This window comes from Anarrhichthys ocellatus, unplaced genomic scaffold (assembly GCF_004355925.1).
Source record: "Anarrhichthys ocellatus isolate YVR2014 unplaced genomic scaffold, GSC_Weel_1.0 scaffold7, whole genome shotgun sequence".
Classification (NCBI taxonomy): Eukaryota; Metazoa; Chordata; class Actinopteri; order Perciformes; family Anarhichadidae; genus Anarrhichthys; species Anarrhichthys ocellatus.
In genome coordinates this window covers 6,179,083-6,200,428 of record NW_022280037.1, presented here as the reverse complement: position 1 = coordinate 6,200,428, position 21,346 = coordinate 6,179,083, and the positions used below count along the sequence as shown (strand labels likewise).

Genomic DNA, 21,346 nt, shown 5'->3' with positions numbered 1-21,346 from the left:
TGTGTGTGTGTGTGTGTGTGTGTGTGTGTGTGTGTGTGTGTGTGTGTCCCGGCATGTCTGCTTTGTCTCCTTGTCCTCTTGAATTGGATATTGATAAAACACGCCCTTGTGAATGAATTGTTTGTTGTGGACACCATCAGATTTTAGAGTGTCCCCTATGGCAGTGATTACAACATAAGAAAAAGATAAGACAAGCCTCATTAATACTAACCTATTGCGTCATGCAGTCTAATCTAGATGGTTTGTACAGGAGTCACCCCCGTGCATTTTATAGGACATATTTGTTCTGTTTGTCTGTTGCTAAGCTACGACAAACTACTTCTGGAAAATACACAGAATGAGTTGCACGGCATGAAGCAATCTTAGAAGACACGCACTTGACTTGAAAACAGCCTTTCAACATGTTAATTACTCATTCTCACTGTATTCTCAGGTTCGGGGGCAATGATCGCTGTCATCGTTTTAGGAATCATCGTCATTCTCGCCATTCTCCTGATAATCCTGAAGACGTACAACAGGTAGGGCCTCATTTCTGTTTGACAGGACAATTACTGCATAGCGAATGTCACGAGCAGTGAATTAAACAATGCTATTTTTATCCACTTCAAGAGGCACTGGGAACTTGCTGCTGTTTCTAATCTTTTCATCAGGCTAATAAAACAATCATACATATCAACATATTCCTATAGTTTTCAAAGGACACATTCAACCGGTGGCATTTCCTTCTCCATGATGTTAGATTGCTCTTTCAATTGTTTACCCTGAGGAGGTAAACCTATTCAGTATTATGCTGCCAACATGAGTGCTGGGGACTCCAAGGGGTTGTACCATAAACCTGAGGGGTCACAGAAAAATTGTTTTGAGAGATAAACAAAATAATTTTAAATGAAAAGTTACAGATGTAACTACGGTTCTATGAATCCTGGCCAGAGCCAGTGCTTAACACTCAATATCTTTCGTCTGGCGAACCTCGGATGAGCCCAGTTGAGTATAAGTTCCGGGTGTCATCCCTGAGATCAGTCCTACGGAATCTAGAGTTTACGCAAACACAGCCGTGCCACGTGAGAGAGAAGGCGAGCAGTTTCCTGTGCCGCATGAACCCGGGATGGCGCACAAATTAGCCAATCGTTCAGGTACGGCAGTATCTTCATGCCTTGTGAACACTCGTGGGGAGAGGGAGAGTCCAAATGGAAGCACAAGGCAAGCGGGTAGGGTCGCATTGGTAGCGGACTGGCCTCTCAGCGGGGCACTGAGGCCAATGGCGGCTACTGGGGTGAGCTGGCGGCTGGAAGTGCCCTAGGGGGGCCAACGTGGGACCCTGCAGGGTGGATGCATGTCCCTGCGAAGACCAGAGAACTGCTGCCTGGTCTGACTAGCTTGAACAGTCCACTGAAGCGCCTGTAGAGCAGCTGAACCGAACAGCTCCCCAGGTTCCACTGGGACAGTACGGAGGGTCCACCTGCATGTCTACAAGGGTGACTGCGCCGGCCAAACCTGGTTAAACCAGAGTGGACATCAGATGCCCATGCACCCTCGACATGAGCGCAAACGTCTGCAATGACGCATCACTGAGGCTGGTGGAGGAAGCGTCGAAAGTAGCCTGCTGAAGAGAAGCTGAGAGGCCAAATTTTGCTGCATCCTGCATGGCTGTCAGGGTTTGGCCATCTGATGTAAGACAGGAGAGAGCCTTGGTGTCCCTCCATGCATGCAACTCCCTCAGATGTTCTTCAGAGGGAGGAACAGTAAAGGTGGTGGGGGCGGGAAGCCGCCTGAAGAAGGCACCAGCAGGTGGAGGTTCTGGCTGCCGTATATCTTATGCAGGCGTGCCAGTGCCATGCAAATGACAGACCACATGGAGCTGCCAACAAAATGGACTGATTTCAGGGATGACACCGGAACTTATACCCAGCTGGAGTCATCCAAGGTTTCACGTGACTTTGTCGGTATAAAGACTCGACCCACAAGACGGAAGATATTCAGTGTTATGTCTTCTCCAGGCCATGTCAATATTATTCATGAAGCCCAATATCATGAATCACATATTTGCCTCAAGAGGCTTTACAATCTGTAAAGAAAATTACCCTTTGTTCTTTAACTCTGGCTTCAGATAAGTACAAACTTAAGTACAAACCACCCAAAAATAACTTTAACAGGGAAAGAGTGGAAGAAAGCTCAGGAGGAGCAACTTTGGAGGGATTCCTTTCCCTAGACGTACAAACATAATAACCAATATAATACAATCACTGTATAGACAATCCAAATGACAAAAATTATATAAAGAATGTAAAGAAAATTCGATTCATTTTGTCTTACTTTTCTACTACTCTTTCGGTCATCTTAAAGTTATTCAAATGAAACAATTTAAGAAGAAAACACTTTGGAAAAACTGCTCACAACTGATAGATATGTCAAACTTGATATGAGGTAAGAAATGATGAATCTACTCTCATGTAGACATTCATTTTAAGGGGACAAAAGCCATAAAGGTTGGGACTCAGTAGTGAAGAGTGGGTTCTTTTATTCAGTTTTGACGAAAAAATACCCACACCTTTCTTTCTTATTCGTCTTCTTATTGTCATTTTATATGATCACTGTGTCTGGTTGAAGTAATAGCCCGACTAGCAAAATAAGATTAGAAGGTCTGAGGGAATATCTGCCATATTTCTATGCAACTGCCGAGCACAACTTATGGATAAACAATTACTGAACATCACATGCCACTTCGCTAAATGACAGCTTACTACATAGCATGTGAGTGAAGTAACATCATGGTTTTTATTTGTTGCCAGGCGGACACATGAATCCAGGGTCCTGGGAGCCAGAGGGGGCTCCAAACCCCGTCCGAAGATGTCACAATCCACAGTTAACACCAGCAGTCCGCTGACCCCCATAGGAATCAGCTCTGTGTCGAGCAGCATCTTCAGTTCAAACCCAGTCTCAGAGAGCGACTTGCAGCTGCCCAGAGGGGAGCTGAACAGCATGGAGGGAAACCACACAGAGCAGTTAAGCACCATCAGTGAATCCACTACGATCACCATAAATGAGTCTCCATCAACAGGAAACACATAGCAACAAGACTGTGCTTTAGTCTCACAACAAGCACCGAGCGATGTGTCATCTTCACCCCTGACCGTATACGCTGTGTGCTGACTGAATCCAGTGGAAACTCGACCTGGGACGTTAGTGTCGTCACTGTCGATCACCACCAACTGAGCCACTGCTGGTCACTGCAACGATACCGAGATGTTCTTGTGGTGGGCATGAACAAAATGGTACCTTAAACAGACATGGTGGATTGCATGAAGGATGTTGCATGATGGGAAACTGAGATTGCTTTTTGGCTACAGTCAGTGTTCAGAGCATAGATGCCAGAAGTTTCTCACTGCTTGTAGTCTTTGCAGATCACTTCTAATACAATGAAGAAAATGTGTAGTAAAGACTGTAATGCGCTTTAGTGTGTACATTTCTGTATTAACGATGACCACATAAGTTCATGAGTAAATGTAGAATTAGTATAGACTTCAGAGAAGACAAAGACAGTAAGAAAGATCTCAGTGTGTAATGGATACCAATATGTTTGAGAAAAATGTGTTGATATTGCATACTTTATTCTGCTTAACCTTGCATTATACTGTCTTTGTCTTCTGGTCACAGATTTTCTCAGATTAGTTTTCGTTAAAGAAATCTATAAATTGTCAGTGTGATTTGTACTTTGTATAACAAAGAGACCATAGAGATATTTTGAGACATCTGGGTGTCAGCTTAACACGGTGATGTAAAGCCTTTTTTAGTTTGACGCCAAATGATTTTGCACTTTATTTTCATTGCTCTCTGTATTTGTATTGTTTGTGGTTCTTTAAATGAAATGAGATGAAAATAAAATATAATATTTGTAGCAGACCTGTTTGTTAAAATTAAGTGTCATATGTACAGAGGACAAAATGATATGATGAAATCATATGAAACCTCAAAAGAGTGAAAAGAAAAGAGGAGTGAGGTGTATGTTGCATGTTATGGTGTTGTTGAGTTATTGATAGTTATCGCGCCCTCGTTTGGTACCTTTTGGTACCATAACATAAAAAACCTTAAGCGGCATTCAAGGTGACAAGAAACGTTGCAAAATGAACAAGAATCATTAACAAAGAGTCATCACACAAAATCGTCCGGTGCTTTATTTAATACATTTTCAACTCTGATAAAACTCTATAAATAAATGGTTCCAGGTTAGGTAAGTGAATAAATGAATAGGTTTGCAACTGTTTGTTAATCTGGCCATTTACGTAATGTTCACTAAACTGAGCAGTCTTGAATGCGTCTTGACGGTGAACGTCTACATTACAATGGTGACCGTAGGTGAGTGTCCCAACAAAATCACAACATTTGCCAAGTATGTTTTGTATTTTGAGACCGAATATATAAGTCTTAAGCATCAATTCCTCTTAAGCTTGAATAATAACAGGACTGAGCCAAACATAGCTAACACATTAGAGCTAACGCTAAGGAAGTAAGCTAGCGTTAGCATCATAGGCTGTATATAAGACGTTTGTAGCAAGGGTGCTAACTGCACTACCGGGTATTCTGCGACGTGGTGATTGTTGTGTATTGCAGTGGAGCTGCTGAGCCTCCTGCTGGTGTCGGTGCTGTGGGGCTGCACCAACCCCTTCCTGAAGAGAGGCACGGAGGGGATTGAACACGTGCAACACAACAACAGAGTCTCTCAGCTCCTGGCTGAGGTCAAGTTTCTTTTCCTAAACCTCAAGGTAAACCCTGAGATCAGTTATTTTGTTTGCCAGTGTGCATGTTTTGAAATTCTGACTTTTTCCCCTTACAATTAGTTTAATTGAGCTTCTTTCTCCACAGTACCTGGTCCCATTTCTCCTGAACCAGAGTGGCTCTTTGGTCTACTATTATACACTTTCCACCACAGGTGAGACACACACACACACACACACACACACACCTCACGACAATCTGATGGTGCCAGTAAATCATCCCGGCGAGCTAGCATGCACAATAACAGCCTACAAAAACAGACAGAGAATTGTAACTCTTACTGAGAAACCAATAAACATGTTTTCTAAACTAGCACTAAAATATTACCTCTTCGTTCTGCATAACTTCCTAAAATATATCATCATTAATCATCATTGCGGGAGAAAGATAGAGATGCATACATTCTGTGTAAACATTAGTTTACGTGCCATGAAAGTTCAAACAAATCCGTTTAACTGACCCAGTGCTGCAACTAACTAGTTTATTTTTTGGTAGCAGAATATTATATCCAGTTCTCCCCACTTCTCTTCTGCAGAGTTATCGCTGGCTGTTCCTGTGGCCAACTCTCTCACCTTCCTTTGCACTCTGTTCACTGGCAAGTTACTGGGTGAAGAGTTTGGAGGCAAACGTAAGTGACTCATTTGCATACACTAGCTTGTCACACACAGCAAGTGATGCTGATAACCCACAAGGACAAATCTGGGAATGCTACAAGCTTTAGAGTCAAACATTTGGCTTCCAGAACATGTTCGGAGGTTTCGCATAAGCAAGACTCAAGTAACATTAGCTCAACATTACTTGACTGGCATGCCAAGACATCACTGAACAGTTAATTCCCTCATCTGCTTGAAAAAATACTGTACTGGTTGTGTTCTGATGTTTCGTTCATGTCCTACCCCACGCTCCTCTCTCTCTCCCTGCAGAGGCTGTGGCAGGAATGTTCCTCACCATGGCGGGCATCACTCTGTGTGTCATAAGCTCCATTGATGGCAAAGACGCTGAGAAGCAGAATAACATGCAGGCTGCACACTAACGGAGATAAGGATTGAAACAAACTCTCCTGTATGTTGAAGTGATTCCTCAGCCAGGGAGGGAAGATGGCCGAAGCAGAGTTGGATCAGGACTAGAGGGGGGCCATTTAGATTCAGACAGTGACTCCTAAGAGTAACGGCTCTGGTGAGAGAATTGTGTCTACATTAAGTCAACATGAGCTTCTAAAGACCTGTCCAGAAACCCTCACACCAAGTTGAATGGGAAGTGGGTTCGTGTCAGGTTCACCTCAAGGCCAGACTAGATTTACGGTGCTTGCATAGAAGTTGGTGGCTGTTAACTTTTAAGCCCCGCCATGTGACTGGCAGCTGCATAAATGCTATGGAGGCCACATACAAATAAGGCTGGGGCTTAAAATGGGCCAATGTGATGTAACTTCTTGGTGTAACGGGGACATTTTACTGCGGCTGCCTGTGTTCACTGTAAATGTGTCTGAACAAGTTGTACAGATTTCAGGAATAATGGAAATGTACATAGTAATATGTAATATATATATATATATATATTTTTTTTTTTTTATTGTCACAGTATACACAAAACACTGTACAGACGACTTCGTTATTGTTGCATCTATTCAGCTTGTGATGTGGCTGATATTTTATTAATAAATTGTTGGAAAAAACACGATGATCTCCTTCACTGATTTCTGCAGATCAGAAATACATTCAGGCTTAAAATGTACCAAAAATATTGTTTCTTGTGTACATATTGTATATGGAATGAACTGCATCATTGAACAGCTACACACTATCTGCATCAGAATGACCCGTGTCCTATAATGTCATAAAAGTACAGTTTTGACTGACTGTATTGAACTAGAACTCATGATAGTGCGTCCATCTTTTGTAGTCTTTGTTCTAATGATGTCTGAGCCTCTTTACATTTTTGACTCTTGCTTTTTCTAAAAGAAAACATAAATTAATGATGTTGCTCGTTTCATCACCACAGTCAAAGTATTACCAATTTAATCAAACCATTCATTCAGCCGCATAAGTCATCTGCTGTTATGATGATGTGACCTCTGTGATGAATCCTCCGTGCTCGTTATTCACTAGTCCTCCTGATGATGGGTCTGTAGGCTCTCCTGTTCAAGCAGATTATTTAAAACAGAGAAAAAAAAAAAAGCAATCAAGCACACGTTCTCATTGGGCCTGGTCAATAGGCTGTGAGGTAAGTACACTTGCCTTTTCTTCCCCGCTCTGTGGCTGAGAGGCTGATGACGAAGGCCTTGACTTTGAAGACGTCTGCTTCGGCTCAGGCTCCTTTTGAAATGAGACACGCATTGAATTCTGACTAGTTTGTGTGTCCATGTACGTCTGAATGGAAGCTGACGGCAGTGTGTGTGCATTGGTATACCAGTGCTTCAGCAGCAGACTCCTCAGTCGTAGCAGAATGTTCTGTCTGTTTAACACCATCTTGTTCAGATGACGGAGTCTGTTACAGGAAAATAATATATATTGTTGTGAACCCATTTAGAAAAAATCTAAACATTTTTCTATTAAGACACGTAAACACCCACTCAAATGTATACTGTACCTGTTTTCCATTGTGTTTGTGTGGGTGTTCGCTCCCATTGTGCTGCTCGCTCTCTATAATTTGTGAATGTCTCTTGAGAGAAACAAATAAGGATTTATGTGATTTTTTTGCCCCCCACATGCAGAATACAGTATCACGTGTCACATATTCATATTTTAACTGTTGACTGTAATTTACAAAGGGCACCATAATGCATGGATACATCAATTAATCATCATGGATCCATGTCTTTTCCAATTTTCTCAATTCTCTTTTCTCAATTTATTTCCACTTTGTAGAGAAATTGTCCTTACATTGTACTTTAAGAGTGAATGTAAACATCTCCACTTAGATAAGAAGCTAATAAATTCACTTGGAACATGAAAGGATTGTTTGGTTTACCTGCTGTGTGCTTCGGCTGTTTGATTCCTCATCCTCCACTATCTCTGCAGCTCTCTTTAGACAAACATGAGAGAGATGGGTTTAGAAAAACCTCTGCTTTGAACATATTTTCAGCAATTAATTCAACCTCCTTCACTGGTATTTTTGCCATTCAATTCACGCGTCGCACTGTGTGGTTATAAGGCCGAAACGACACGTGAGTTAAAGCAAACCTGGTCAACAGGCAGCTCTGTAGCTGTGTTTTCATCCTCGTGCACCTCCTCTGCCCCTCGTACCTCCTCTCTTCTCTTCCGTGCTGCTCGTTTAAACACGCTGGGCTGGACTGCAATGAACAGAAATCAGAACGCTGCTGATATAACGATTAACACACAATGCCTCACACTCATTGTGAATGTGAAGAAGTTAGATTTAAAATCAGAAGTATAAAGATGGGGAGTCCAACCAGATCCATGGCTGGGTGGTGGTCTTGGCTGTCCCCTGTAGTTGCGGATCTTGACCGGCCTGGCGAAGAACGCGGAGGTCTCGTCTGCGGCCTCTCTCCTGCTCCTCTGCTGTGCGGCTGCTGGAGCTGCAGCTTCATCTCCCGTCGACTTCACCCTCCGGCCATCTGACTGAAATTCATGGAATGCAACTGAATAATTATAATATCATGGACGGGCACAAAATACCCTCTGCACAGTTTGTCTCACTGGTGCATTGAATGTGTTGGGCAGAATAGGCCAAACAAATGAACCGTCTCTATATATGGCTCTTGTAGTGTTAGACAGAGGGGGGGTTGTTTCTCACCTCTGGGGAGTCGAGGAGTGAGTCACTGTACTGGTCTTCTGGACCGCTCCTTGCTTTCCTGTCCTGAGAGAAACACACAAGACTTATACAAGACAGCATGTTGCTCTCACCTGACACATGTTGCAAATGAACTGCAGACTATTTTAAGACATGGGGGTGGGAAAATTACATTATTAACTAAAGGTACCTCATTTCTCCTTAGCCTTCTCTTTCCTTGGTTATATCTACAAAATAAAGAAAGCCACTTTCATGTGAAAAGATGTTTTTGTTCATGTTCCGTCTTGTCTGACAATCATTTCATTTTAGAGTGCAGAGCAGCCAGCAACGAAGCACACAAACACACGTCTTTACAGACGCTCACAAAGGGCCGTGGACAACAATACCTCTCTGTGGCTTTTGAAACCAACAGCTCCACATACGGAAGTTTCTTGAACCTCTCGGTTCCCACAGCAACATAGCAGTGGCCTGTCTCCAGCTCCACAGCTGAGGACACAGTCGCTCCTTCCAAAGAGCACAACCTGATAGAGCACAGGGGTTAGGGGTGAGATTTCGCCTCCTCTATTTGTATTCTACAGAGTGCATGTGTATGTGACTATCTGTCAAGTGCCACTGACCTGCGCACAGCTCCGGTTCGTAGGCTGACCTTCTCTGTGATCAGACTCAGGATCTTCTCCAGGTCCTGCTGCATGCTCCGAGGAATGATGAACCGGAATGGTGGACACAGGAGATCTCCATTGCGGAAAACGCTGTACAGAAAGGGTTGTTTTTTTTACATTTCAAGCCCATATGTACAATGAAACACCTCCTTCTGTCTATAGTGGCCATGACAAGATACTATACTAATGCTCTAAGAGATGGGGAACAAAATCTACAATCCTTGTTCTGAGAAGAAATGCACTCTAAAGTTCAGGCAAAGCTTTGGGACTTTAGTAGGGCATCTTCCAGAGATAAAATCTTTTTATTGCAAAATTTCCCTGGACAAATAAAAACTTTGATCTCATGTTGTGGCACTATATGAAAAGTCAGAGTTATTTCCGAAATTATTACAATTCATCCCGAGGGGAACATGAAAAAAAAAGGATTCATTCTCTGAGAGCTCCTCTGTCGGTGGACTGACATTGCATCCCAACAGTCATGCAGCTAGCATGGTTAAAAAGGGAAAATTGGGAAACACAGTAATTCATTGTGCGTGTGTTTTCATAGTTTGTCCAACTCACTGTAAAATGCAAGGCAGAGGTATAAACTTCCTCCATTTGGCTGAAACATTTGGCCTCTGGGTTACTTTGGCCTGCAGACGATAATTCAAAGAAATCACATGCGTGGTACTGCAAAACATTATAATGCTGGCATTTTCTCAGAGAAATTACAAAATCAGTTGTACATCATTCATGTCGTGCACATCAATTACACTGCACGTCCATCACAGAAAAATCAGTCATCCTAAATGTGTAATGACTGACTAACTATTCCGCTCATGTCGGCACAAGTGCTGCAGCCAAGGAGACAAACGTCACTCCAAGACTCCTTCAATCGCACATTCACAGTCTGATCTGAAGGCTCCTGTCGAAGCCCATGTCGTCCCATATCAATGACCTCTGACGCCGATATCCGTGTCTGCCAGCTGGACTAAATCAATCAGCTCTGAACAAACCAGACATTGATAATCTTCCCTTATTGTTTTTACTCTGAAGTGGCAGCCGTTTAATGCGTTTACAGTGTCTCCGAGCAGAGAAGGAGACGTGGGGGCGGTGGAAATGGGCATTAGGCCCGTCCGGACAAGCACATAGCCCCGATAACACTGCGTGGAAGCATTACTCTTTGTTCCACCAGCGGGATCAAACACAACTCACTCACGGACACACTTCCTGCATTGCTCCACAGCAACCACAACACAGGCATGTAAGACTTTAAAACCAAAGAAGCAAAATGGCAGACGCCCAAGGCACACACAATTACTCTCCGCTCCTTTCATGTTTTTCAGTAAAGTAAGACTGATTTCTTAAGACTGAGGGCACACTCTGCGTCTGAAAAACCAAACGGTCACCTCCTGCCAGCTGGTCAGAACACAAAGCCAGCACTTGTCAGCGTGAGTGTTTGTGTGCGTACTTGTTTCAAATCTATTTTTGTGTGAATGTTAAGAGAGCACCTGCCTGCATGATACTACCATCATCATCAAACAAGCAAAAGAGAAAAGACTTCAGATTCATTCAGAGTATTTTCTCGGTGGAAATGATCATAACCTCTGATACTCTGGGAATTCCTGATCTACGACAATATCCAGCGGTAACTACTCAATCTAATGTCACACAAGACCTTTAAAAGGGCGCCCCGCAAGTCGATGAACAGCAGAATCATTACACGATTGTTTCCTGTAATTTACACAGCAGTGACATCAATGAGACGGTCAGCACAAAGGCTGGTCCTAATCTAACTACCGCTAACACAACGATGTGTGCTCACATTTAGAGGCAAATGAGAGCTTGTCTCGATAATGGGAAGTCCTGTACACATTTTCACATTTGATTTGGCAGAAGTTCAAAAAGATGAAACTGATTTGAGTACAGTGCAGCCTGCATGGTGGTGCATTCCTTCTGGTTAGACTGATTAATCAGTGATGGACTGTGCTGTTAGCCTTGAAAGCAAGACACATGACAAAATAAAAGCCTACCTGGGTTTCTTCACGGGCAGCAGGCTGCTTTTTTGTTCTGGCGTTCGAGTAACTAAACATCAAAACAACAGATACGATAAAAGAAAATATAAATATATATATATATATATATATATATATATATTCACACCTCTTTTCCAAACACCAAAAAGTATTCATTCTAAATTCATTTCATCTTAGAGACAGAAGTCTGCTACATTAAATTGATTTCACAGTAAGTAGTTATTGTAGGCCTACTCACTCTAGTTTCTTGAACCTTTCAAAGCCAGCAGCAACATACTGGGCTCCTGTCTGAAGGCCCTGGAGGTCTGTGACCCTGTGGCCCTGGCTGGGGGTGTACAGAGTCCTGACGGCGAGTGGAGCCCCGACGGCCTGGGTCACTTCAGTGAGAAAGGCCTCCATGGTGGCCACCTGCCTCTGGTTGACCACGAACCTCCGTCCGCTGTAGAAGGGGTCTCCATTCTTATACACCACCACGCTCTTCACTGGAGGCAGGGGAATCGTGGCTGCGGTGGTGGCAGCCATCTATGAGCCGGCTGTTAGTCACAGACACAGTTTTAAAAAGGCTGTTTTTTGAATCCACATACCTTATCATTCTCTCCCACATGCATGTAAGTTCACTCACTGAGCCTGGAGTGGCAGTTACCGACCCTCTTCATGCACCAGACACATTCACATGCCACATTCTTCAAGTCACACATTAATACAATACTCAGTGACTCACAAGCCTTAGTGGACGACGAAGCGAGGAAATCGTAGAATTTGAAGGCAAAGGTGAAAATCAGTCCCCTGCGTTGTTGTGGTCCATCTGGACTCCGGCTCACCACGTTCTGCTCTATCTATCCCCCTAACACACACACACACATTCACACACTACTCCACTGACGGCGGTGAGTATTTCCTGGTTGCTATGGCAGCGTGGCCAGCAATGACTGGCTTTGTGGGCCAAACCATCGGCAGCAACCTCAACAAAAGAGGCGGACGGGAGGAGCAGAGAACGAGTGGGTCACTGTGTTGTGAGCTGAATCAATAAGATAACCTCTTCACCCAGTTGTCTGTATTTTCCCAAAAAATAATTGCAAAAATATGTCATGCATATTAGAATTCCCAGCAAGTGCAAGAACCAGCAGGTGATAAAACCATTACTGAAAACCTCTTAAGAACATTGAAATAAGACAAAGACTTTTTTTTTTAAACAGTGCAATTTTAGGAGCAGGGCTGCAATTTTTATTCTGTTTTTTGTATTTAAAAGCTTCCCCCTGTGGGTGCTCTATCAAGACAATAATACCAAAAGACAACAGCAGCTTCATAGGAGACTTGTGAATATTTGTAGGAAATTTGAGCTTCTTTGAGTCACACCATGCGTTGTCCCGAGCAGAGGATCTCTCCCCTGAGTGAGCCGTCCCACACAACAGTAACTACCGTATGACGCAATATCAGCAAACAGCAGAAAGGAGACTTTTTTTTTTAGAAAAATACAATTTATTCATTTATTAAATTAGCAAATAATATATCCAATGTACAGCTTTTTGTCAAACACATGATGTATGCCACTGAAAGCAATCTATTTACGGCGTCTTTGTTGATGTACAATAAAAGTTCAGTTAACAGACAGCAGTCAGGCCTTCAGTCCCACATTATCGAGTCCAGTTCACATCACTGCTGCCGTCAGGATACGCTCAGCCTGTCCTTCAGTGACAAGTACTGTAGAAGAGAGAAGGGAAAAACTTTCATGAAAAAGTTTGAGTAAATCCTGCTTTCTCTGACATCAGCTGCATTTCTTTACATTAAGTGTTCTTCGTGCACATGAATCCACATCTTGGCACCTTTACACCCCCTGGAGCTGCAGGGTGCTACGTGGGAGCAGTGATGTAGGATTCATGAAAACATTTTGTTGTAAGATAAATTAAGGGATTCAATTGGTACACAGTCTGTGTGCAAAGGGTGCAGGCTGCTGAATATGCTAAGGAACAGCATGACAGATGTATGCACTTAATAAAAAGAAAAACAGGCTGAATCATGTACATAGCTGTTCAATAAGTAGCGACTGGTGCTGCAGATACACAATGGTTATTATTCACGGATACCTACAATGTAGGTATTTTTTCGGATGCTTCTTGGAATGACAGTACTGACTTCTTTTTGAGGTCACTGAATAAATTCTGTCTTGAAGGAGAGGCAATTTTCTTACAGCAGGAGACCGCCGCTGCTAAATAAATGCAGGGAACCAATCACTTCCTCCGTCTCACCTTCTTCCTGCTGCCAATGGCCTGTTGTAGCCAGACCAGCTCCATGGTCAGGGTGTTTCTGTGCAGACGCAGGGCCTCTGGGGCACAGGACTGCCGGGGAGCTGAAGGAAGGATGGCAAATTCAACATGACTGATAAGGCATCTACTCTACAGGAGGAGAATCGGTTTGCAATCACATGTGTTTTACACAAAAGTCCAACTTTTACTTAATCCTGTACACACAGATTCTCTTTTTACTTCTCTTTTTGGTTATTCTTCATTGAAAACCCTCAAAATGTGGTGAAATGAATGAACTTCTTTGCAATGATATTGCTCCTCTTTAAAGTTAATTTAAAGGCTTTGAAGCAGATCCCTGTTTTAAATAAGTAAAACAGTTTTTTTAAATCTATTTTAAGCAAACCAGAGCCTCTGTATTCCATCATCAACTAGATGGATATTGTTCACAGTGTTTACACAACAAGACTGGTGCTTGAACAATTCACTGATTCATCACTCAACATTTGCTGTTTCCAGCTTTTCCAATTATACTTTCCAGTATCATATAATTGCAAATTGCATATTCAAAAAACAATAAAAACATTTTTTTTAAAAGCATCTCATTGAGTGCTTGGAAATTGTGATTGTGAAACTAATTGTTCGTTGAAGCCCAACATAGCAGGCAATCTACCTCTGTTATAAATACATAATGATAAATGGAGAGTAAGCAATCTCATTTCATTAATAAACTGCTACTGTTATGTGCAAAGCTCTCACCTTTGTTTGAGTCACCATAGTTCATGTCCAGCTCCAAACTGCTCCACACGGTGGTGGAGTCTCCATCTTTCTCCAACTCGGTGCTTTCTTTCTGTCTCACTGCAGCAGCTGTAGCATCACAATCATCTCTCTCTGCTTCTATCCTCTCCTGGAGGACACGAGGATCTCCTCTCTCCGCTGATGATGATGATGATGATGATGATGATGGTGACGATGCATTTGAAGGTTTGCTTGCAGAGCTTCTGGTTCGTAGAAATGGGCCCTCCTGAAGATGCACGAGCACAGGCATGAGAGAGAGCGAGGCACCGATAAGATGATTTACAAACTTCCGGTTAAAGCTGTCTACATTGTCTGTGAAGTGGGGGATAGCGATGACCGTCTCCTTCCACTCCACGTGGGTCAGGCTTCCATCAATCTCTCTCACGATGTCCTCAAAGTCTTCTCGCGTACGACGGACTTCGTCTCGCACCAAGTATCCACGCGCAGATGCCTACCGAAGAGAGGAGAGTTAAAGTAATGTTAACTAACTAACGTTACAGTAACGGCGACGTGTCCCTGCTAGCCCACCTAATGCTAACGTCAATGCTAAAAACAATAGCAACGTTTTACTGTTAGCAGTCGTTTTCCAGTGTTAGCAAACAAGCTAAACAGCCCGAACTAGCAAACAAACAAACAAACAACTCACTTTATTAACTTTAGGTATAAATGTATAAATTACCTGAAAGCAGGTGAGTGTCTTCTCCCACTTGCTTCTGTCCATTGCTATGGTAACGTGACAGCGTTTACTCTCGAAGAGCGCGGGAGACGAGCTCAAACCTTTCATGTTGTTCCGGTGTCACACACAACAAAATAAAAGCCTCGTTAAATGTAACAACGCACGTGTGCCCATTTAGCTCTTAGCTTGGTATGTTGACGTGCATACAATACAGAGATTGTGTCATCATTGAAACTGTATTTAAATGATCGAAATCACGCTGGAGTAAAACCGTCGTTATATATGTGGTGTCTTATTTTGGTAAAACGTGGGCGGAAGTGACCCATTGTTTTTATACCGGCGGTCAGGTTACAATGTTGCTGCTCGTGCCAGGGGCACTTTTTCCTCACATTTCTTCCGCCACAACAAATGGAAAATGAGTAGTGGTTCAAATCAGAGGACGTTGTTCCAGACTTGGGGTGCACCCGTCTCTCAAAACAAAGTTCTTCAACCGAAAACAGATGGCAAGAAAGCCGCTGCACGGCGCAGAGCAACAACCCCGAGCAGCACTGCGCAGGTAGCTAACGTTACAACTCACCTTCCTCAAAATCCTCTGTGGGCTCACATAGGTCAGGGGTCAACAGTGAACCCGGGGAGGACAGGGGACCCTGGACCTTTGTATGAAGATGAAGATGATGATCTGATGTTGGTCGCTGTTTATGAGGCTGAAAAGAGCCTAGGACTTGATAATGCAAACTGTTTTCAACATGACAACCCTGAAGGAACAGAGAGCACTGCCCTCTCTCCCGTCCCGTCAGGTGGGCAAACCTATCCAGACCTCCCTGGCTTCGACAGCTCCTCGGCTAAGGTGTGGATTTACCCCACCAACTATCCCATCAGGGAGTACCAGATGAAGATGTCAGAGGCTGCTCTCTTCCAGAACACACTGGTGTGCCTCCCCACGGGTCTGGGAAAGACATTTATCGCCTCTGTGGTCATGTACAACTTCTACCGCTGGTATCCATCGGGGAAGATCGTATTCATGGCTCCCACCAAACCTCTGGTGGCACAACAGATCGAGGCCTGTTACAACGTGATGGGGATCCCACAGGCACACATGGCCGAGCTGACGGGTAACAATCACGGCACAACAACTGTGACACCCATCTTTCTTCTTTTTAGCCCTTTTATTAACGAGAGTCGGTCTCCCCTATCTGCAGGCTCCACGGCAGCAAATCGTAGACAGGAGGTGTGGAGGACCAAGCGCGTCTTCTTCCTCACCCCTCAGGTCATGGTGAACGATCTGTCCAGAGACACCTGTCCGGCCCAGCAGGTCAAGTGTGTGGTGATCGACGAAGCCCACAAGGCGCTGGGCAACCATGCCTACTGTCAGGTAGATCAACCTGTGACTAATGATTACAGTGCGTCATGTTTTCAGGTTATATTTTTCTTGCCATGTCCAATTCTGCTTGTGAACCTGCAATAAAGTGACTTTTTAAAGCGATAATCCATCCAAAAGATGTTCTCACGAAGTAGCACTCACTCTTGAAACATTGTTGTAGAGAATAGAGGCCGTCTTGACAGCAGTTTGAAACTTTATTCATTTTTTGTTAATTTATTTCCTTTGAGTTATGTGACAAAATAGCGTACCAAGGAAGCTTTCCCTATAGTATGTCTGGTTGTACTACAAAACCATTGTGGGCAGAGATGCTCATGGACATTTTATAGTATATTTTGCTTTAATGTAATGAAGTACCTTTATTTGTCAAGTATTTTATTCACTAGCTAAATTGAACATTCATATCTGGTTATTTTGCCTAACAAGTTACTTAATTAATTTTATTACATTGATAGTGATGAGTGCGGGAAGAAGTACTCATCTTAAGTAAAAGTACTAATACCAGAGTGCAGAAATACTCTGAAGTAAAAGTCCTGTCTTCAAAAGTACTATATTATATTATAATTATTGATGCATTCAGGTTTTATCACTTTAATATTGTAACTGATAAAGCCGGAGCTGATTTATTTACTTCATATACTGCCAGGTAGGTTTATCTAAAATAAAACATTTTTATTTTGTATTAATCTGAATCTGAAAACTAACCAAATAAGTACAGTTCATTAAAAAGTACAATAATTGCTTCCAAAGTGTAGTGGAGTAGAAGTATGAAGTTGCAAAAAATGGAAGACTAGAAGTACCAAGTACCACAAAACTGTACTTAAGTACAGTACGTGAGTAAATGTACTTTACTAGTTGACGGTTACCGAGGCTTTTAACTTATCTCTCACTCCTATTTCCGATCACGGGCCTCTTTAGGTTTGCGTTCTTACACTTTTAGTCAATAAACTGTTCTATGTTGTGTACTATCTTTCTGTTACTCAGGTGATCCGACAGCTCTGCAGCCAGACTGTGCAGCTCCGCATCCTGGCCCTCAGTGCAACTCCAGGAGGGGATTCAAAGGCAAGAACAATAAACTGCATCTGTGTCTATCCGTTGTCTCTCTGGCCTAATGTGACCAAATAATGCAAATCCTCCGTCTCACTATTCTACTGTATATACGATTCAAACCTTCTCCTCTCTCACTCCCTCCCTGCAGTCGGTGCAGTCGGTGATCTCTAATTTGCTCATCTCGCACATTGAGCTGCGTTCAGAAGAGAGCCCGGACGTCCGGGCCCATTCCCACCAGCGCAGTGTGGACAAAGTGGTGGTTCCTCTGGGAGGGGCCCTCTCTGCTCACCAGGCGCGCTACCTGCAGGTAGGACACAAGCAATCTAGCATCGTATTTATCAAAACTCCTCCCAGTCTTTATTTCACCAACAATGTATTTCTTTCTTGTTGACTGCTAAGTCAATTCATTGCCCTGCAGTGTTGTATTTTTGTGCTTGGCTGCCACCTTGTGGTCACAGTGTGCGTGCTCCTCAGCTGTAATCCTTCTCTTAGCATCACACGTCTTTCCTCCGGCCGTACCCTAACATACCCTTCATACTCGTTGCTCTGGCTCCAGTGCTGGACCTCCGTTCTCTCCTTGTCACGGGTTGGCTCACTGTCTGTGTGTACTGTTCTGTAAATGTGCAGCAACACTTCATCTGTCTCAGCTCGATGGACAGCCGGAATGTGACACCTGCATCCGAGAGTTTAGAGCCGGTGAACATGAGCTCCCTTGGGTCTTCTTCGTGTCTTTTCTTCGCTCCTGATTCTTTTTGGATTGTTTGTAATAATTCATAATTCCGCTTTTCTTGGTTGTTCTTTAATTGCCTTTGACCATCTCATTATATTACTCCCCCTGACCGGATGCCATCTGCAACCTGCTCATTAACCTCCATTTCACTCTGCACTCTCGTGATTTGACCGGACAGTACACAGAATAGAGAGAACGCTGCACTCGGGTGTAAAATGAGCATCACCGCGGTCATTCAGGCAGAACTTAATGATTGTTGAGGCAATCAGAAAAATGAACCAGTCATGCAGACAGCTTTTTGGGGCTCAGCTGTATGCATTTCTCTCGCTTGTGGCACTCTTGTTGTGTTGTAATGGACGTCGATAGTGTGATCTAGAGCTTAAGCATAAAAGAATTTCTGTTCTTTACTTAAAACAAATGCGCTGAAGTTTATGAAGAGCAATTTGTACTTTAAAAAGAAAAGAAATGTCTGTTTTCATATTAGAATATTATCTGAAACCTTTGCCTCACCTGCAAACTGTCAGATACTACATACAGAGTAATGTATTGTGCAAGAGGCTGCACTCTGATTTGCCATAGTGTGAGAACTCATCATGTCACTGTGCTTCAGTAACGGAGCACCAGTTGTTCTTGTGAAATGCGTTATGGTATATGTGGGAGAACAAAGTCGGGTGTGACCCCTTTTGTTTTCTACATTTCAGTCCATAAAAAGGAAGCAATACCCTGAAGGGATATTCTGTAGTACACAGTATATAGTACTTGTTGTTTGGTATGTATGCATCAGTGTGAAAGCGGACATGTTTAAAAAAAAAAAAAAAATCATACAAAGCAGCTCGGTTGTTGCTAAAGTAAGAATATGAATTAACTACATTTATATCCTAAATATCAAAAACTGTGGGGATTTAATTCACCATGAAGAGATTTTAACTTTATCTCTTTCCTGATAATTCAGATTCTGTTTCCTAAAGGAGATGATGAGCTCCTCTGTACCATTTGGCTTACTATCTATATCAGTAATACTCCCAGAATCATGCAGACTGTGTATAAGAGACCAATAAAACTCGGCATCGCTGTACGTTTCAAAAGACGGGAGACAAGCACGTTTTTATTGAACTTTTGCACTTGAATTTTCACAGACCAGCACACGTTTGCAAAACACTAAAACAATAAGCATAGAGAAAGGAAAAAGTCACACTTGATGTTCCCATATAACCAAGGGGAAAACCAACCCACCAATAGCATGGCTTTGCAAGTGTTCACTTTATACTACAGGTGTCCGAGAGTATCATATCAACTATACAATCATTTAATGCAAAATAAATTCTTTGGATGTCTTGACGTCAACCACTGGGCAACCTTTCCAACCCAATGCTAACTTTATTAACTGTTAACGTCTTTGTTTAACAAGTGTATTTGAACTAAATAAGATGAAACCAACTTCCTCACACTTAAATATAAATTTAAAGCATTAACTCTCTCTCTCTCTCTCTCTTTCTTTCTGACTTCGTAGACTCTCCTTAGATTGGTGATGGACCACTAAAAACAGTTTGTACTAAAGCAGAATTGAGCTTATATTGAACAAAAAGAAGATTATAATCACAGTAAAGATATCCTCTGCGCTCTATATCTTTGTCTCTACTCAGCAGTAATGGTGTTTGCAATTCAACCTTGAATTAATAAAGGCCAATTCATATTTTATTAAGCGAGGGTCCGCGTTGGCCCACGCAACGTGAATGTCGTCATCCACACAGGGTCGGCGTGCAGCCGAATTTTGTGACCGCGAAAAAAAATCCAGTTCTAACCGGTTTGCCGAGAAGAAAATAACAAAGCGACGCTCGTTTTGACGAGAGCTTCTCTGCTGTTAACCACATTTAAATAATAATAATAAGACAGTCGAATAAAGTTGAACTACATTATGGTGCATTAACCGCTGCCAACTGGAATGCAGTGTGGATCCGGCACGTGCCAGACCGAGCAGTACCGCAGCGGTCCGTGGCTTAATCACGAAACACCGACACTGAGTAGCAAGTAGAAACAGCGTGAGAAAGAGCTACATGAGTAACTATTCCTATACGTGTGAATAGATTTGCAATGAGGAATGCATTATCTCTTTCTGAAGAGAGAAGGATATATATAATTACTTCTTGATTGTCATTCAGCTGTAATATATCAGTGAGTCTGGTTTGTAGAAGTGAGTCCTCTTGTGTTCACCCTCCCTGCAGCTCTACGCTCGTGCACAAACGCGCGCGAGCATGTTATGTTCATAATGTGTTTGTTTTCTGAATTGGTGTCACCTGTCGTGTCGAGCTGATTCACGGTTGAAGCCACCTGGATGTCGTCTTATCGGATCCCCCTTCCCAAACCCACCACACCCACGGCTGACCGAACCCTCAGATCGGGTCTGTGGCCCAGCAACTGTAATAACTGATGATCGGTGGTCATCTGGTAAATATTGCACTAACTGATGAAACATGTGACTGGCACCCCCATTGTAAGCTGTCGTGAAATCATTTAGTCCAGAGATAAAGAAACGGCGGATCGATAGTGAGTTGAAATCACCGCCGGCAAGCTAGAGTGTGAAAGAGAAACTCTTTTTTTTTTTTGTGCATTGACCTTCACCCCATATGACGAGACATAGAAGATGTGCAACAAACAGAGAGGGCGCAAGATAAGGCGGCTGCATTCTTCTGACAGTAATCAGTGTTCACAAGAGTGCGAAGAGTTACAACTATTTCAACTGTTGACTAGAGGGCACTGTGTTTAGGAAAGGGTCTTTTTAGCCATCGTAATGTACGAGCAGGAGTTAAAATGCCATGTTGCAAAATAAAAGGCACAACGAGTAGGATTTAAAAACAAGACTCATATGAAAATAATCCCTCTCAATCATCACTTATAGTGTGTGGCGGTGTCCCAGCCCTATGCCTGTATTTTAAATAAAGCGATGTGAAACGCCAAGTGGAGAGGTGAATCTGGGGTCTGCTGTCACCCACTAGTGAGCATCGTGACCCTTGTTGAGCTGAGGAGGAGGGGCCAACTCTTAAACGTTGTTTACAAACTGCAACCGACAAAATCCTACTCATTGTGTCTTCATTGTGGGGTTGAAAGGAGGATCTATCTAAATGAATGAGATTTCACTGAGGGTGGAGTAAGGGCTGAGTTTATTTCAGGCCCCAAACTGCTCTATAGTGTGCCATGGGGGGGGGGGGGGGGGGGGGGGGGGGGTTTTTTAGGGGGGGGGGGGGGGGAAAAAGGGGGTGCCCGCGGGGGGGGGGGGGGG

General features: G+C 43.1%; 5 protein-coding genes across 6 annotated transcripts in view; 3 read left to right on the top strand and 2 right to left on the bottom strand.

The window, feature by feature from the left end:
* ncmap (non-compact myelin associated protein) overlaps positions 1 to 3,870 on the top strand; it is a 12,994-nt gene extending 9,124 nt beyond the window's left edge. Inside the window, exons 3-4 of the mRNA XM_031847786.1 lie at positions 434 to 518; positions 2,790 to 3,870. Of these exons, the coding sequence (XP_031703646.1) occupies positions 434 to 518; positions 2,790 to 3,069 (365 nt within the window). The 3' untranslated portion in view covers positions 3,070 to 3,870. The remainder of the gene's footprint in view (positions 1 to 433; positions 519 to 2,789) is intronic.
* Positions 3,871 to 4,333: 463 nt separating this feature from the next.
* On the top strand, positions 4,334 to 6,445 carry tmem234 (transmembrane protein 234). The gene is made up of 5 exons (XM_031847785.1): positions 4,334 to 4,353; positions 4,609 to 4,760; positions 4,861 to 4,927; positions 5,309 to 5,401; positions 5,697 to 6,445. The coding sequence occupies exons 1-5, from the start codon at positions 4,341 to 4,343 to the stop codon at positions 5,804 to 5,806; spliced, it is 435 nt and encodes a 144-aa protein (XP_031703645.1). The 5' UTR covers positions 4,334 to 4,340; the 3' UTR covers positions 5,807 to 6,445.
* Positions 6,446 to 6,965: 520 nt separating this feature from the next.
* On the bottom strand, positions 6,966 to 12,053 carry dcdc2b (doublecortin domain containing 2B). The gene is made up of 14 exons (XM_031847190.1): positions 11,919 to 12,053; positions 11,436 to 11,730; positions 11,195 to 11,246; positions 9,744 to 9,814; positions 9,141 to 9,272; positions 8,910 to 9,044; positions 8,714 to 8,750; positions 8,527 to 8,589; positions 8,183 to 8,351; positions 7,953 to 8,062; positions 7,741 to 7,794; positions 7,360 to 7,431; positions 7,180 to 7,257; positions 6,966 to 7,085 (listed from the first exon to the last, which is right to left on the bottom strand). Exons 2-14 carry the CDS (start codon positions 11,717 to 11,719, stop codon positions 6,966 to 6,968), a joined length of 1,377 nt encoding a protein of 458 aa, XP_031703050.1. The 5' UTR covers positions 11,720 to 11,730; positions 11,919 to 12,053.
* A 634-nt stretch (positions 12,054 to 12,687) lies between these two features.
* On the bottom strand, positions 12,688 to 15,039 carry iqcc (IQ motif containing C). 2 transcript variants are annotated; one of them, XM_031848168.1, is made up of 5 exons: positions 14,915 to 15,039; positions 14,543 to 14,686; positions 14,197 to 14,461; positions 13,444 to 13,544; positions 12,688 to 12,898 (listed from the first exon to the last, which is right to left on the bottom strand). In XM_031848168.1, exons 1-5 carry the CDS (start codon positions 15,017 to 15,019, stop codon positions 12,863 to 12,865), a joined length of 651 nt encoding a protein of 216 aa, XP_031704028.1. In that variant the 5' UTR covers positions 15,020 to 15,039; the 3' UTR covers positions 12,688 to 12,862. The 2 variants fall into 2 exon arrangements, with proteins under 2 accessions (XP_031704028.1, XP_031704027.1); XM_031848167.1 differs by having other exon boundaries at positions 14,197 to 14,686.
* Positions 15,040 to 15,233: 194 nt separating this feature from the next.
* fancm (FA complementation group M) overlaps positions 15,234 to 21,346 on the top strand; it is a 49,709-nt gene continuing 43,596 nt past the window's right edge. The window contains 4 exon segments of the mRNA XM_031847024.1: positions 15,234 to 16,023; positions 16,111 to 16,283; positions 17,274 to 17,351; positions 17,488 to 17,646. Coding sequence (XP_031702884.1) covers positions 15,327 to 16,023; positions 16,111 to 16,283; positions 17,274 to 17,351; positions 17,488 to 17,646 — 1,107 coding nt within the window. The 5' untranslated portion in view covers positions 15,234 to 15,326.

Bases quoted from the DNA above. Each gene is read 5' to 3' on its own strand.
- iqcc (XM_031848167.1), bottom strand. From the start codon at position 15,019: ATGAAAGGTTTGAGCTCGTCTCCCGCGCTCTTCGAGAGTAAACGCTGT. The intron at 13,545-14,196 runs GTGAGAGCTTTG...TCCTTCCTTCAG, and splicing joins CTATGGTGACTCAAACAAAG to CTCCCCGGCAGTCCTGTGCC. The intron at 12,899-13,443 runs GTGAGACGGAGG...TCTCTTCTACAG, and splicing joins CCATTGGCAGCAGGAAGAAG to TACTTGTCACTGAAGGACAG.
- tmem234 (XM_031847785.1), top strand. The intron at 4,761-4,860 runs GTAAACCCTGAG...CTTTCTCCACAG, and splicing joins TTCTTTTCCTAAACCTCAAG to TACCTGGTCCCATTTCTCCT. The intron at 4,928-5,308 runs GTGAGACACACA...TCTCTTCTGCAG, and splicing joins TTATACACTTTCCACCACAG to AGTTATCGCTGGCTGTTCCT.
- dcdc2b (XM_031847190.1), bottom strand. From the start codon at position 11,719: ATGGCTGCCACCACCGCAGCCACGATTCCCCTGCCTCCAGTGAAGAGC. The intron at 8,590-8,713 runs GTACCTTTAGTT...TGTTTCTCTCAG, and splicing joins GAAGGCTAAGGAGAAATGAG to GACAGGAAAGCAAGGAGCGG. The intron at 8,063-8,182 runs GTTGGACTCCCC...TGTTCATTGCAG, and splicing joins ACCACCCAGCCATGGATCTG to TCCAGCCCAGCGTGTTTAAA.